This window comes from Ursus maritimus, unplaced genomic scaffold, assembly GCF_017311325.1.
Source record: "Ursus maritimus isolate PB19 unplaced genomic scaffold, ASM1731132v1 scaffold_19, whole genome shotgun sequence".
Taxonomy (NCBI): Eukaryota; Metazoa; Chordata; class Mammalia; order Carnivora; family Ursidae; genus Ursus; species Ursus maritimus.
In genome coordinates this window covers 1773550-1785934 of record NW_024424341.1, presented here as the reverse complement: position 1 = coordinate 1785934, position 12385 = coordinate 1773550, and the positions used below count along the sequence as shown (strand labels likewise).

Here is a 12385-nt window from a genome sequence, read left to right as displayed (position 1 = left end):
GGGGGGGGGGGGGGGGGGGGGGGGGGGGGAGTGACTGCTGATGGCGGGTTCTCTTTGGGGAACCAGACCGAGGTGGTGGTTGCATCGCAGGGTGAATGTGCTAAACACCGCTGAACCGTCTACTGTAAAACGGCGAAGGGTCAGTTTTAAGTCACGTGAATTTTAACCTCAAGAAAAGGGAGCCAGCCTGGACTCAGGGGCGCTGGGTTCACATGTGGCTGCTGCCCCTGTGGTTAATGGTGCTCAGCAGGCAGGGCCCCACCCGGCTTTGGAGACTCAGTTTCTCTTTGATGAAGCAGGTGGGTGGGAGGAGCCGAGATGAAGCCCCGCCTCCCGGCGGCAGCTAGGATTAGCGCCTCACCGGAAGGGTGATCTTCCCGGGACTCGCAGGGGACTGGGGGGGCGGTGCAGGCCCCCAGCCTCTGACTTTCTTTCCCGGCGTGGGCTGAGCTGGAATGTGTGTCCGAGGAAACGTGGGACGAAGTGGTTCTAGCGCCATACTCACTGCGTCTTCTGCTGTGGTCACTTGTCCTGGTGTGGTCATTTTCCGGGTGTGGTCACTTGTCCGGGTGTGGTCACTTGTCACTTGTCCAGGTGTGGTCACTTGTCCTGGCGTGGTCACTTGTCTGGGTGTGGTCACTTGTCCGGGTGTGGTCATTTGTCACTTGTCCGGGTGTGGTCAGTTGTCACTTCTCTAGGTGTGGTCACTTGTCCTGGCGTGGTCACTTGTCTGAGTGTGGTCACATGTCCTGGCATGGTCACTTGTCCGGGTGTGGTCACTTGTCACTTCTCTAGGTGTGGTCACTTGTCTGAGTGTGGTCACATGTCCTGGCATGGTCACTTGTCCTGGCGTGGTCACTTGTCTGGGCGTGGTCACTTGTCTGGGTGTGGTCATTTGTCACTGTCTGGGTGTCATCACTTGTCTGAGTGTGGTCACTGATCTGGGTGTGGTCATTGCCTGGGTGTGGTCACTTGTCCGAGTGTGGTCATTGTCCATGTGTGGTCACTTGTCTGGGTGTGATCTCAGTGGCAGGAATTTCTGGGTCAGGCAGCTGAGGAGCCTCTGAAAATGCGTCTGTCTTGCTCGCCACCATGTGTCTCCCCTCCTGCAATAACTGACGATTCCAGAAGACTCTCTGGACCAGCCAGCAACTGGATAGCCCTGCAGCCAGCTGGTCAGCGGCCCCACCAGTCTCTGGCACAGTCAACCAGCCAAACTATTGACCACCCAAGCCAATCGGGCCTTCCCCCCAAGAGGTCTGGGCATGGGACTCAGGGCTTCTCCTGGGGGTCTACCCCCAAAGGCCTGATGGACAAGTCAGAACAGTGGCTGGACATTTGGGTGCTCATCTGATTTCTTCACATGGATAATATGCAAGCAGTGCTGGGCCTCTGTCCTGTACTTCCTTGCACGGGCTCACTTGGGAGGTGGCCCCCACCCTATTTCATGGATGTCAGTTGAATTGTGTCCCCCTAAAACAACAGATCGAAGTCCTACCCCCAGGACCTCAGAATGTGACCTCATTTGGAAATATGGGTGTCCGCAACCCAGTGTGATGGGTGTCCCTACGAGAAGGTAGCGTGTGAAGACCAGACACAGTGACAGTGGAGGATGGCCAAGGACCGAGGATGACACCAGCGGCAGGAAGAGCCCGAACACAAGGCCCTGATTTTGGACTCCGGGCTCCAGAACACTGCAAGAATAAACGTCTGGTGTGGAGAGACCCCAGCGTGTTGTGCTTTGTCGCAGCCTAAACTGGTCCTGAGATATTTTAGAAAGGGTGGACACCTGTGCGTTGGCCCCTCTCGGACCTGGCCAGTTGTGCCGGTCTGTCAAGGGTGCAGGTAGAGCCAGCCAGCCTAACCTGTCCCCCGACAGTCCCCCAGAGTCCCCGTCTTGCTGAGTACCCGCTGGTCCCTGTGCACCCAGCTCCGTGGGGGCCTGGCCTTCCCTGTGGGCACGTCTGACCAAGGGGGCAAAGGCTCCAGCAGCTGGGAGAGCACATCCGTGCAGAATCATCTTCTGGTGGAAGGAGGGACAGACGGACTGAGGCAGTGGTCCGCCGGGCAGCCTCCACGATGGGGACCTGCACACACAGATGTGAGCATGCAGGGTTTCCTCCCGCCTCAGACTGGCCACAGCCAGGCCATCCCATACCGGGAATTTGCCTCGATCGTGGAGTGCAGGGGGGAAGGAGGTAGCTCCCAGCAGTCAGCCCACCTCCCGCGGCCAGCTCAGGCTCACAAGAAGGAAGTGGCAGGGAGAGCTGTCCTGTTCCCTTTCCTACTCCCAACCCAAGTGGACATGGACAGTGCAGGAAGGTCTGGGCTGCCTCTGCCCCCCACCTAGGGCAGCTAGGAGGACCCAGGTGGCCTCAGGACGAGGCCCTGCCCACTGGGCCCCAATGCCGCCATGGTTCCCCAAGCCCCTGGGCTGCACCTGCCCGTGGGGGTCTGACCCCAGACATTTCCACCCTCTCCACGCAGCAGTGCAGTGCACACATGCATCTGTCACTGCACTCGGCCCTTTTGAAGTTCTAGAAGTGAGTGGGGCGTGGAAAAAGGAAAAGGCCAATTGAAAGTGTAGCTCTCCCACCTTGAGGCCACGGGGGCACAGTCAGAGCGGTAAGGGGTGGGGGGCTCCCTCCACCTTCTCCCCCCAATCTCTGCCCCAGACTTCCAGGCCAGCGGAGCGAATCCCGTCCTCTGAGCTGTACATCAATGCCTTGACCTTACCCTTGGTGCCCCACGTTCTCTGGCTCCTACAGCCAGGGGGGTGGAAATCACAGCATGAATGTCTCCAGCATCCAGTGCTTCCCACCCCCCTGCTGGTGTGGTTCACCACTGGGCCTGCATCTGGAACATGAGTGATACACACCCCGCTCTGTCACTGTTCTCTCTCCCCTCGGGGCAAAGCCCCACTTCTCATGGCCCCCAAGGCCCCCCTGGCTCTGGTCCCCTCTGATTGGACCTCTGCCCTCCCCTGCTGCCACTTTGACCCTTGTTCACTTCATCTGGCCATGCTGGTCTCTCTGCTGCTCTGGGACTTTCTAGAACCATCCTTCAGTATTCGGAAGGCTCACTTCCTCACCTCCTGCAAACCTTTGCTCAGATGTGGGCTTCTCAGTGAGGCCCACCCTGACCCAGGCACCTGGTTCCCTGCCTTTTCTCTGCACTTTTCAGAGTCCTGATCACCTCTAGCATATTCCACACCTGCTTATCACATCCCCTATCTCTGCACCACCTTCCCCGCTGATGCACGCTCTGCCCGGGCTGGGCCCAGTGTGCTTTGCTGTTTTGTTCACGGAAGTATCCCGATTGCGGTGCACGCTGGCTGGGGGTGTTTGATAAATGGTTGTTGAGCATTCGTTGCGGGGAAGCTGTGTGTTTCATTGTGGAACCGCGGATATGGATGTAAAGGCTGAACTATATGCCTGCTGTTTGACGTCTATACCTTTGATCTGTGTTTATGTGTTCAGGGACCTGGAACATCTGTAGGGCAGCCCCCTCTGAATTTCCAGAATTTAGTAAAAGGATCAGAAGATTTCACTTTACTTTAAAACAGTTTCCCTATTTCAGTGCTACTAAGAAAAAAAAATTCCCAAACTGACACAGGAAATTCTGATAGAGTATAATCTTGACATTGAAAAAATACACAGCTTTAATCTTCAATGCAGCAGTCGGTGAACGTATCTTAAGTATGGCGGAAACAGAAGAGCTCTTTTCCTGTTGACATACATTCTAACATTTCCAAGGACTCAGAGCCGGCCATCTCGCTGCTCAGTGGCAGGCGTGTAAGCAGAATGTGTGTGCTCGTCAATGGACAAGCTGACTCTCCCACTGGACTTGCTCCCACCTTGCCCTGGCTCGTTGGGAGAACCCATCGTGCACCTACAACCTGGCGCTAAGCCGTGCCAGTGCTGGGGTGTGCGCCTTGTGTTAGCTCTCAACACTGCAGGGTCTTGGTGGCCACGGTTTTCAGAGCTGCTCGCTCAGGCTACTTGGCTCTTCCTCTGTGTTTTGGGCACAGTGGCCGTTGGGCAGAGGCCACACAACCAGGTCAGGTACAGGACTCAGAGTGGAAAGGTAGATTTGGGGAGGTGAGAATTCAGTTCCATACTTCAGAAATCTCCAGGAGGATACTGTTCACCACCCTACACAACGCTTTCTATGCTAAGGGCCAAACACCTAGGTTACTTCATGCTGTCCATGCTGTTCCATGCTGTTCCATGCTGCTCCATGTCTGTTCCATGCTGCTCCATGTCTGTTCCATGCTGTTCTATGCTGCACCATGCTATTCCATGCTGTTCCATGCTGCTCCATGTCTGTTCCATGCTGCTCCATGTCTGTTCCATGCTGCTCCATGCTGTTCCGTGCTGCTTCATGCTGCTCATATCTGCTCCATGTCTATGTATTCCATGGTGCTCCATGCTGGTTATGCCGTTCCGTGCTCCTTCGTATCTGTTCCATGCTGTTCCACGTCCTCTCTGTACTGTTCCATGCTGCTTCACACTCTCCCTCACTCGCTGTCACACACATCAGTAGGACATGCAGTAGCACAGAGGAGAGGGTCAGTTCTCTGGGGAGGTGCCGAGGAAAGAATCATGGCCCAGGAGGCCCTTGGGCTGAGCCTTGCACGATGGAAGTTTATGAGCAGAACCAGGAGGGAAAGGGAGTTCCCGGGACAGGGAACAGCACGACCCAAGGCCCTGAGGCCAGTGCACACATGGCTGACCTGGAGACGGCAGCACCTGCGTGTCAGGGATCGGAGCGCCTCATTCAGTCTCCGTAGACGAGTGTTTATACTGGGCTGCAAGTCAGCGAGGAGATGAGGACACCACGCTCACAGGGACACAAGCTGTGGACCAGAGACAGGATGAATGCCCCACCCAAGCGCAGGGCTGGAGGGCTGCAGGGAGGAGGACGAAGAAGAGGACTCACTCAAACAGCTGTGGGACGGCAGTGCAGCAGAGGACCCCGCACTCAGAGGTCGACGTGGAAGGGAGCTCGGGGTGCAGATGTGTTAGGAGGAGAATGGATTAGGCGGGAGCAGGGAGAGCTGGAAAGAAGGGGTGACATCAAGAGGCTAGCGGTGCGATTCTGGCTGGACGTGAGGCAGCTGGGGCCACGGCACAGACCACGGAACACAGCGAGCGGACCTAGAGCACGAGAGGGCTAGGGCTGCCACCAACAGGATCCCTGGCTGTCCAGCATGAGGGGAGCGAGGGCCAGGAGCTGTGAGCGGCTCCTCGGGGCTGGCCTTAGCACGAGGGTGGAGGTGCCGATTACTGAGACGGAGTCGGTGGGCACCTTTCAGCAGGAGGCCAAGCACACGGGACGAGGAAACCTGGTGAAGGCCAGGGGCTCTGGGGGAGGGGGCTCATGTTCCAGGTGTTTCTGCAGAGAGAAGGAGGAGCAGAGGGCAGCGGGTGGGAGAGCAGGATGTCCAGGCTGGGGAGACGGGGGAGAGAGGGGCCCAGACTCCTGGCTGGTGCAGACTGCAGGGGGGAGGCGGGCAGGGGCCGTCCGCCAAAGATTTCGCAGTGGGTATTGTCTGCAGGGGCAGTGTGGAGGGGGTTCAGTCAGGCCTGCGGCCCACCAGGAGTGAGCATCTCTGGTTTTCGGGTCAGGAAGGGGAGGGGAGGGGAGGGACGGAGGGCAATTTGCCAGGAACCGGCACTTCTTACACATTTGTATTTAAAAAAATGAGAAAATAACATAAAAGCACAGGGAGGAGTCTTTGAGCTTTAAAGTTTGGGCCAGGGTTTCCACAATACGGTCCTCAGCCGTGGTCACACCACACTGAGAGCCGGTCCCACAAACCCGCGGACCTTGACCTCCGCGTCTGGCGGCCACTCAGGACAGGGAGTGGGAGCGTCTGTGTTTGTTTTTTGTACCATTGCTTTGAGGACTGAGAGCCATGTCTTTCCTCTCGGGGTGTTTGTGGTTCCCTACAATGCATCCAGGCTCGGTGTGGTTCCCGGGGTAGTCTCCGTGTCCCGGGGTTAACGCCGGCTTTTAAAAATAACTGACAAAAGAGAACACCTACCAGGAGACAAAGACGTCCGTGCACTGAGAGGAAGGGCTTATATCAGCGTGAACAACGAGGATGAAAGTTCTCCCACCTGCTCCTGGAATTCCGGTTGGGACATGATATTACCGTGGGGCGGGTGAACCGAGCCCGGGCTCTGGGGCCCTCTCTTCCTCTCGCAAGGCCCCCCAGCACACCGGGGCCTTTCTCTGCCCCCAGAATCCCCATTCTCCAGTTACCGACATGCCTTCATTGCCCGCAAGCGTGATTCTTGGAAGCTGTGGGGGGCCTGAGCGGGCAGCTCTTTGGATGGAACATAGCACTTTCTGGGATGGTGGAAAGTTCCCCAGAGCAAGGGAACGGCTTTGGGGGTGAGGGCTGGTCCCAGGCGGTCGGACACGCGGTGCGGGGGAGGACTTCGGAGGCATGAAAACAGCCCAGGGCCTGGTTCGTGGGTCAGGGCTGGGGACACCACCCGAGCTGTGCCGGTTGCTGGAAGTGGCGTGCTCCACTGTTAGGTAAACTCCTCTCAATTACGAATGAAGTGCCCGGGGACGTCAGCCTAGACGGGGAGCAGAAACATGTCCCTTTTGGTGAGTCTCTCCTTCAAGATCTATTTTGACGGCTTCAAACCAATCCTCTCTTACCGAGCATCACCACCAAACTCAGCCCTTGTAAGAGTCAAAACATGTTTATTTTAATCCATTTCTGTTGTAAAGGAATGTTCCCTTGGAGGCGCCGGTCACCTGCTGGCACGGAGTTTGTGATGCCCACAGAGGTGCCGGAGTTGACATCCCAGGTGGCCGCACGTCCTGTCTGCAGGGCCTCAGACACCTGAGCTCTCAAGTGGGCAGCCAGGAAATATACCTGCCCAGGTCCCGTTAGAGAGCTGTGCTGTCCAACATGGTGGCCACTGGCCGGTCATGGGTGGCATTTGAATTCAAGTAATTGAAATTATGTACAAATGAAATTCAGTTCTTCAGCTGCACTTAACACAGTTTAAGTGCTCACTGGCCAAGTGCGTCCAAGAGCTGCCATATAGGACAGCCCAGTTCTAGAACATTCCACCATCCCAGAAAGTGCTATGGGACAGCCCAGTTCTAGAACATTCCACCATCCCAGAAAGTGCTATGGGACAGCCCAGTTCTAGAACATTCCACCATTACAGGAAGGGCTGTCGGACAGTGCAGCTGTGGAGCATTGTCAATATCCCTCCCTCACACCCCTGCATTTCCCCAGCACCTTTCTCAATCTGTCCCCTCCCCCCACCTCGAGAAGAGCCCAGTCTCAGTGTGGTTTTGCACGCACCGCAGTGATGGCTGGACAATGGCCCAAGGCATCCTTGTCCTAATCCCTGGGACCTGTGCATGTGTGACCTCCCATGGCAAAGGGACTTTGCGGATGGGATTAAGGATCTGGAGGTGAGGAGATGCGCCTGGACGATGGGTTGGCCCCGTGCACTCACAGGGTACTCATCAGAGGGAGGTGGAGGGTCCGAGTCAGAGGTGCAGTGGGGTGATGGAGGCAGAAGCTGGTGGCAGCGATGTGTTTGGAAGGCGGAGGGGGGCCATGAGCCAAGGGACGGGGGCGCCTCTGGCTGTTGGGGAAGCCAGGAAACAGCTCCGTCCGGGAGCCTCCAGCAGGAACCAGCCCGCTCACACCTTGACTGTCGCTCCCTGAGACCCGTGCCTGACTTCTGCCCTCTGCCCTCCAGACTGTAAGGCAACAAATACACATTGTTGGAAGCCACTGAGTTTGGGGCAACTTGTATGGCCACCACAGGACGCCCACCCTGTGCACGAAAGCCCACCTCACTCAGGACTCAGGCCCTGTGACATTTCCCCAGAAGACAAGAGATACTTTTGGTCCAAACCGGACTTTGCACTATCCTCTCCTTGTCCGTCCTTCTGCAGCGACTGGAGCCGTCCTCGCCCAGCTCCTCACCCGGGCGCACAGCCAGGGCCCCCATCACCCGCGCACCCGGGCTTGCTGGAGTGGGGGTGCCTCTGCGGGCTCTGTGAGCGCCCGAGGGCCCGTGGTGCTGCATCCGGACCAGGCTTGGGAACGGGACGGGCACCGTGAGGGTGTGCTTTCCCAGCGAAGACAGTGCATGCAGAAGTGGGGCTTGCTTTCTCTGCGGCAGGGGCCGGAGCCTCGACTCGCCCAAAGCCAGACTGTAAACTGTGGACACCACGGGAAGCTCGGAGACTGGGGGAAAATGCAGATCTCTGCCAGGACAAACCACATCCGTATCATGCGTCCTCCTTGATCCGAGACGCTATTTGCAGACGGTAAGGAGCCTACTTATTCTTTATCTCCCCAAAATGAAATGGGTTTTTTTGGCTGCTCCTCAGTGGATCTGTATTTTGCACATGGGGACGGAGGCCGTGGCGGCACACATGCTGCGTGTCCGTCACCCCCTGACTCCGAATGCCCAGCACAGACAGGCCGTCTCCATATTCTTGACATTTCCAGAGAAAAAGATACTCTAAGATTTTAAAAGGTAAACAAGTAACATGTACTTACTTCAGGGGGATAAAAGGAAGACGAAAACGCGCACGTGCTTACGTGTCTCACGGCACGCTGGGCAGGAGGCTCATGTTGGGGGGGTTTGTGGTGTTGCGTTCCCACCAGAGGGGAATATCTGTGATGCTTCAGGAATAAAAACGCCCTTGTCAGTCACTGTAGCACAGCTGTAAGATGGGTGAACGTGGGGCACGCGACGCGAAGTGAAAGAAGCCACGACAGCACGAGCACTACGTGGTTCCACTATGCTTTATTCTAGCACAGTCAGCATCGCGGAGACAGACGCGGCCACAGTGACCGCCGAGGGCTGGGGGTGGGTGTGGGCAGGGAGTGCGCGTGGGGGACAGCCTCCAGTTCCATGGGATGAAGAGAGCTCGGGCCGGGTGGGGGGAGACGGCTGCACACCGTTCTGAACGCAGTAAACACCACGGACCGTCCACTTGAAAATGGGTAAGATGGTGTGTGTTTCACCACCGTTAAAAAACAAAAACCAGAACCCCACCGTGAGAAACCGTTACACACCGTCCAGAATGACCAGAACTAAACGGCACTGGGTCCTGCGCGGCCACGTTGGAAAAGCCCTCGGCCGTGAAGCTGGGGGGGAGGGGGCGCTCGAGCCAGGGAACCAGGGAACCAGGGAACGCAGGCGGCCCCTGGGGCCGCGACAGGCCAGGAAGCCATGGTTCCCTGCGAGCCTCCAGAGGGAACCAGCCCGGCCGACACCTTCAAACTGGGCTTCTGGCCTCCAGAGCTGGGAGGCAGCACGTTCCCGTCGTGTTAGCTGCCCCCCCGGTTTGTGGTCATTTGTCTCAGCAGATGCTGTGGACACTGAGACGCCCAGGAGTCCGGAGGCAGGGAAGATGCACGTGGGTCCCAGTCCCTTGAGAAGCACGCGGTGGCCTTGCGTGTGGAGAAACAGAGGCCGCCTGTCTGAGACAAGGAAGCGCGGACAACAGGGGCCGGGCGGGTGGCCATGGGTCAGCGGTTGGCGGGGGCTTGCTCGGGCACCGCCGTGGGCCCCGAGATACCTCGTGTCCCACATTTCCGTTCCCTACCCTACGGAGGCTTCTTTGAAGTGGTTTCTTTTCCCTGCAACTGAGAAGCGCAGCAACTGAAACAATGATCTCTTTCTCTCTTTTCAGTTTCAGAGGCAACGTCTTCTCAGATGCCCTCCTCCACAGCCCGGAAGGATGAACGGACCTTCCGGTTCATCAGGGGTTGAAGTGGACGGTAGTTGTCCACCATCGAATGCTCTTCTTCACCAAGTGCAGAAAACAGGAGCGAGCGAAAGGCAGCCAGCTGCAATGGAGAGCAGCCAGAGTGGGCTGGGTGCAGGTACGGCGTGAACCAGCACCCAGACGGCCCTCCTGCCGTGTGCACTCGTGCTCTGCACCCCACTCTCGCCCCGACACACTGAATCAGGGATGGCCGCGCAAGGCCAGCACGAGGTGGCGGAGGGGACACCCAAGCGAGGAGCCACCTCCAGCATCCCTCCCCGGAGAAGCCAGCCGCCATGTTGGGAGGACACCCAAGTGGCTCCCGCAAGAGGAGCCGAGGCCCCTGGCCAACAGCCAGCAGCAGCTTGCCGGCCACGGGAGTGAGCCGCTTTGGCGACGAGCCTCCAGCTGGGCTCAAGCTTTCAGAGCCCCACAGGACATCTGACTGCAAGGCCACGTGCGATCCCAAGCCAGAACCACCCCATATCCTGACCCTCGGCAGCTCTGGGGCATAATGACAGAGATTGTCTACTTAAGCCACTCACTTTGGGAGTCACTACGGCAACCGTTAACGGACGCCTGTAACGTAAAAGCCGAGCAAACACATACGACAGGAAGTAACACTTGATTCGCTTCTTGCTGAGGGAGCTGGAAGTCCAATTTTATCACGTCATCTGTTGTCAGAACATACTGAGGAGCCACGCAGGGATCGCTGCCATGTTCAGTGACCCGTGGAGCTGGGGTTGTGTTTACAGAGTGACCACGCGCGCAGCGAGCTGGCAGCCCCCCCAGAGTCGTGGGCGGCATGGGGGGCACAGGCTCCCGGGCGCTCGGGCGCAGCAAGCCCACCCGGTACGCGCCTGCCCTGCACCTGCTGTTGGCGCACTCAGGACGGCAGCTTCTCTCCCGCTCCCACCCTGCGAGGGGGTGCACGCACCCCCTCCCCAGTTCCCCCGCTCAGGGAAGGGGCTTCTGCTCTGCACTGCTGAATAATACTTGGCCCGTCTTAACTAGCTCGCATTTCTATCCCCGCCCGACGGCAGCGTGCGGAGACCGTCCTCGATGTCCCCCATCACTGCACCTGCAGCTGCCCACTTCCCACCTGCTTCGGCTGCCATAGCAGGCATGTACGGGTGCTCCCTACGTGTGTGCTGGGTGACTGAGGGGTCCTCGTCACCAGGGGCCATTTTTTGGCCAGGGTCGTCCTCCTTGTGTCTCTAAGAGTTCTGGTTGGGGAGAAGAGTGGATGGTTCTGTCCTCCAAAGCAAACGGCGTCACTCCCTGACTTTTGCACAGGAGAATTCATAGAATCGCGAGGCCGGAGCCTCTGAAAGAGAACGCGTGGCCGGCGGGGACGGGGGCCGTGGCGGCGCATGGGCTGTGTGTCCGTCACCCCCGGACTCAGCAGGCCCGGCACAGATAGGCCGTCTCCGCATTCTCGACATTCCCAGAGAAAAAGATATTCTAAGATTTCAAAATGTAAACAAGTAATATCTACTTGCTTTAGGGGGGAAAAGACTATTTAGAACAGGAAGAAGAAGGAAGCGAGAACCCCTGAAAAATCCTGGGACAGCCGGCATTAACTTTGCGGTGCAAGTCTGTGTGCGGGATTAGGGCTTGCTCTGTGAGTGCTCGCTCACCTCCTCCCTGCCCCGTGGACCTCACCGCTGGGACGTGCCGTGGCCAACGGGATGGGAGCGTGTGGGGTCTGCTGGTGTTTGCATTTCTGTCATGCACCGTGGAAACCAGCTCTGGGCAGCCACTGGTCTAAGGAGCACGAGACACCCTGGGCCCGACCCAAACCCCAACCACCCTGCTATCCACAGCCAACCCACAGACCCAAAGCAGGAAAAACAGTGCTTGTTGGGAGCCATTGAGTTTTGGGGTGGTTTGTTGAACAGCATGGCTGTAGCAATAGCTGACTGGGGTAATCGTTCTGGAATTTTCAGTGCGTATAACTCAGTGCAGCCCGTGAGAGAAACCTCAGCAATCTCAGTTGTTTACTGTTTTATCACCCAGAGGATTGGAACAAAGTCTAGACTCTCTTTCCTTCAGTGCTCTTACTTCCTTGATGGCTTTGCAAAATTCATGGACGGCACTCCTTTCTCGGTTAATCTGCTCACCTGCAAATACCTGCTGAAGTCCCATCTTGGGGACCCACGTCCCAGTTCTTCTTGTAAAGTGACTTTAGCCCAATGCACACAACAGAGCCCAGCCCTGACCTTGTTCATGTGTCATCAGGGAGACTTGCCGTGTCTGAACTCGAAGCCGCTGGAGATCAGACGGAGCCGGAGGGTCAGGGTTCTCCGAGCTCCCGCGTACTTGCTCCCAGCATCCTGGTGGCCCTGAGCGGGACGTGAGGCTTCAGTCCCGCCCCCCACCCCCGTTCAAGGCGCAGCTCACCTGGCTCCGAGCCACTTCGATGGGCTGCTTCTGGATGACCCAGGTGACCGACTCGCTGAGCGGAGGCGTGGTGAGGGAGCCCGCGTAGGTCCAGTAGTCCCGGCAGGCGGGCAGGAGACGGGCGGGCTGGAAGGGGCCCATGACGGCCCGCGCACCCTGGGAGGGCACGAGCACAGGCGTCAGGTCTTAGGCAGCGGGGGGGGGGGGG

The 12385-nt window shown here is 57.8% G+C and overlaps 1 protein-coding gene across 1 annotated transcript in view; it reads right to left on the bottom strand.

Annotated features, from left to right (window-relative positions):
* Positions 1-3619: 3619 nt before the first annotated feature.
* The window catches only part of CA5A (carbonic anhydrase 5A), a 31212-nt gene continuing 22446 nt past the window's right edge, over positions 3620-12385 (bottom strand). Inside the window, exons 6-9 of the mRNA XM_008702691.2 lie at positions 12178-12333; positions 8558-9856; positions 4942-5397; positions 3620-4858 (exon numbers count right to left, since the gene is read on the bottom strand). Of these exons, the coding sequence (XP_008700913.2) occupies positions 9719-9856; positions 12178-12333 (294 nt within the window). The 3' untranslated portion in view covers positions 3620-4858; positions 4942-5397; positions 8558-9718. The remainder of the gene's footprint in view (positions 4859-4941; positions 5398-8557; positions 9857-12177; positions 12334-12385) is intronic.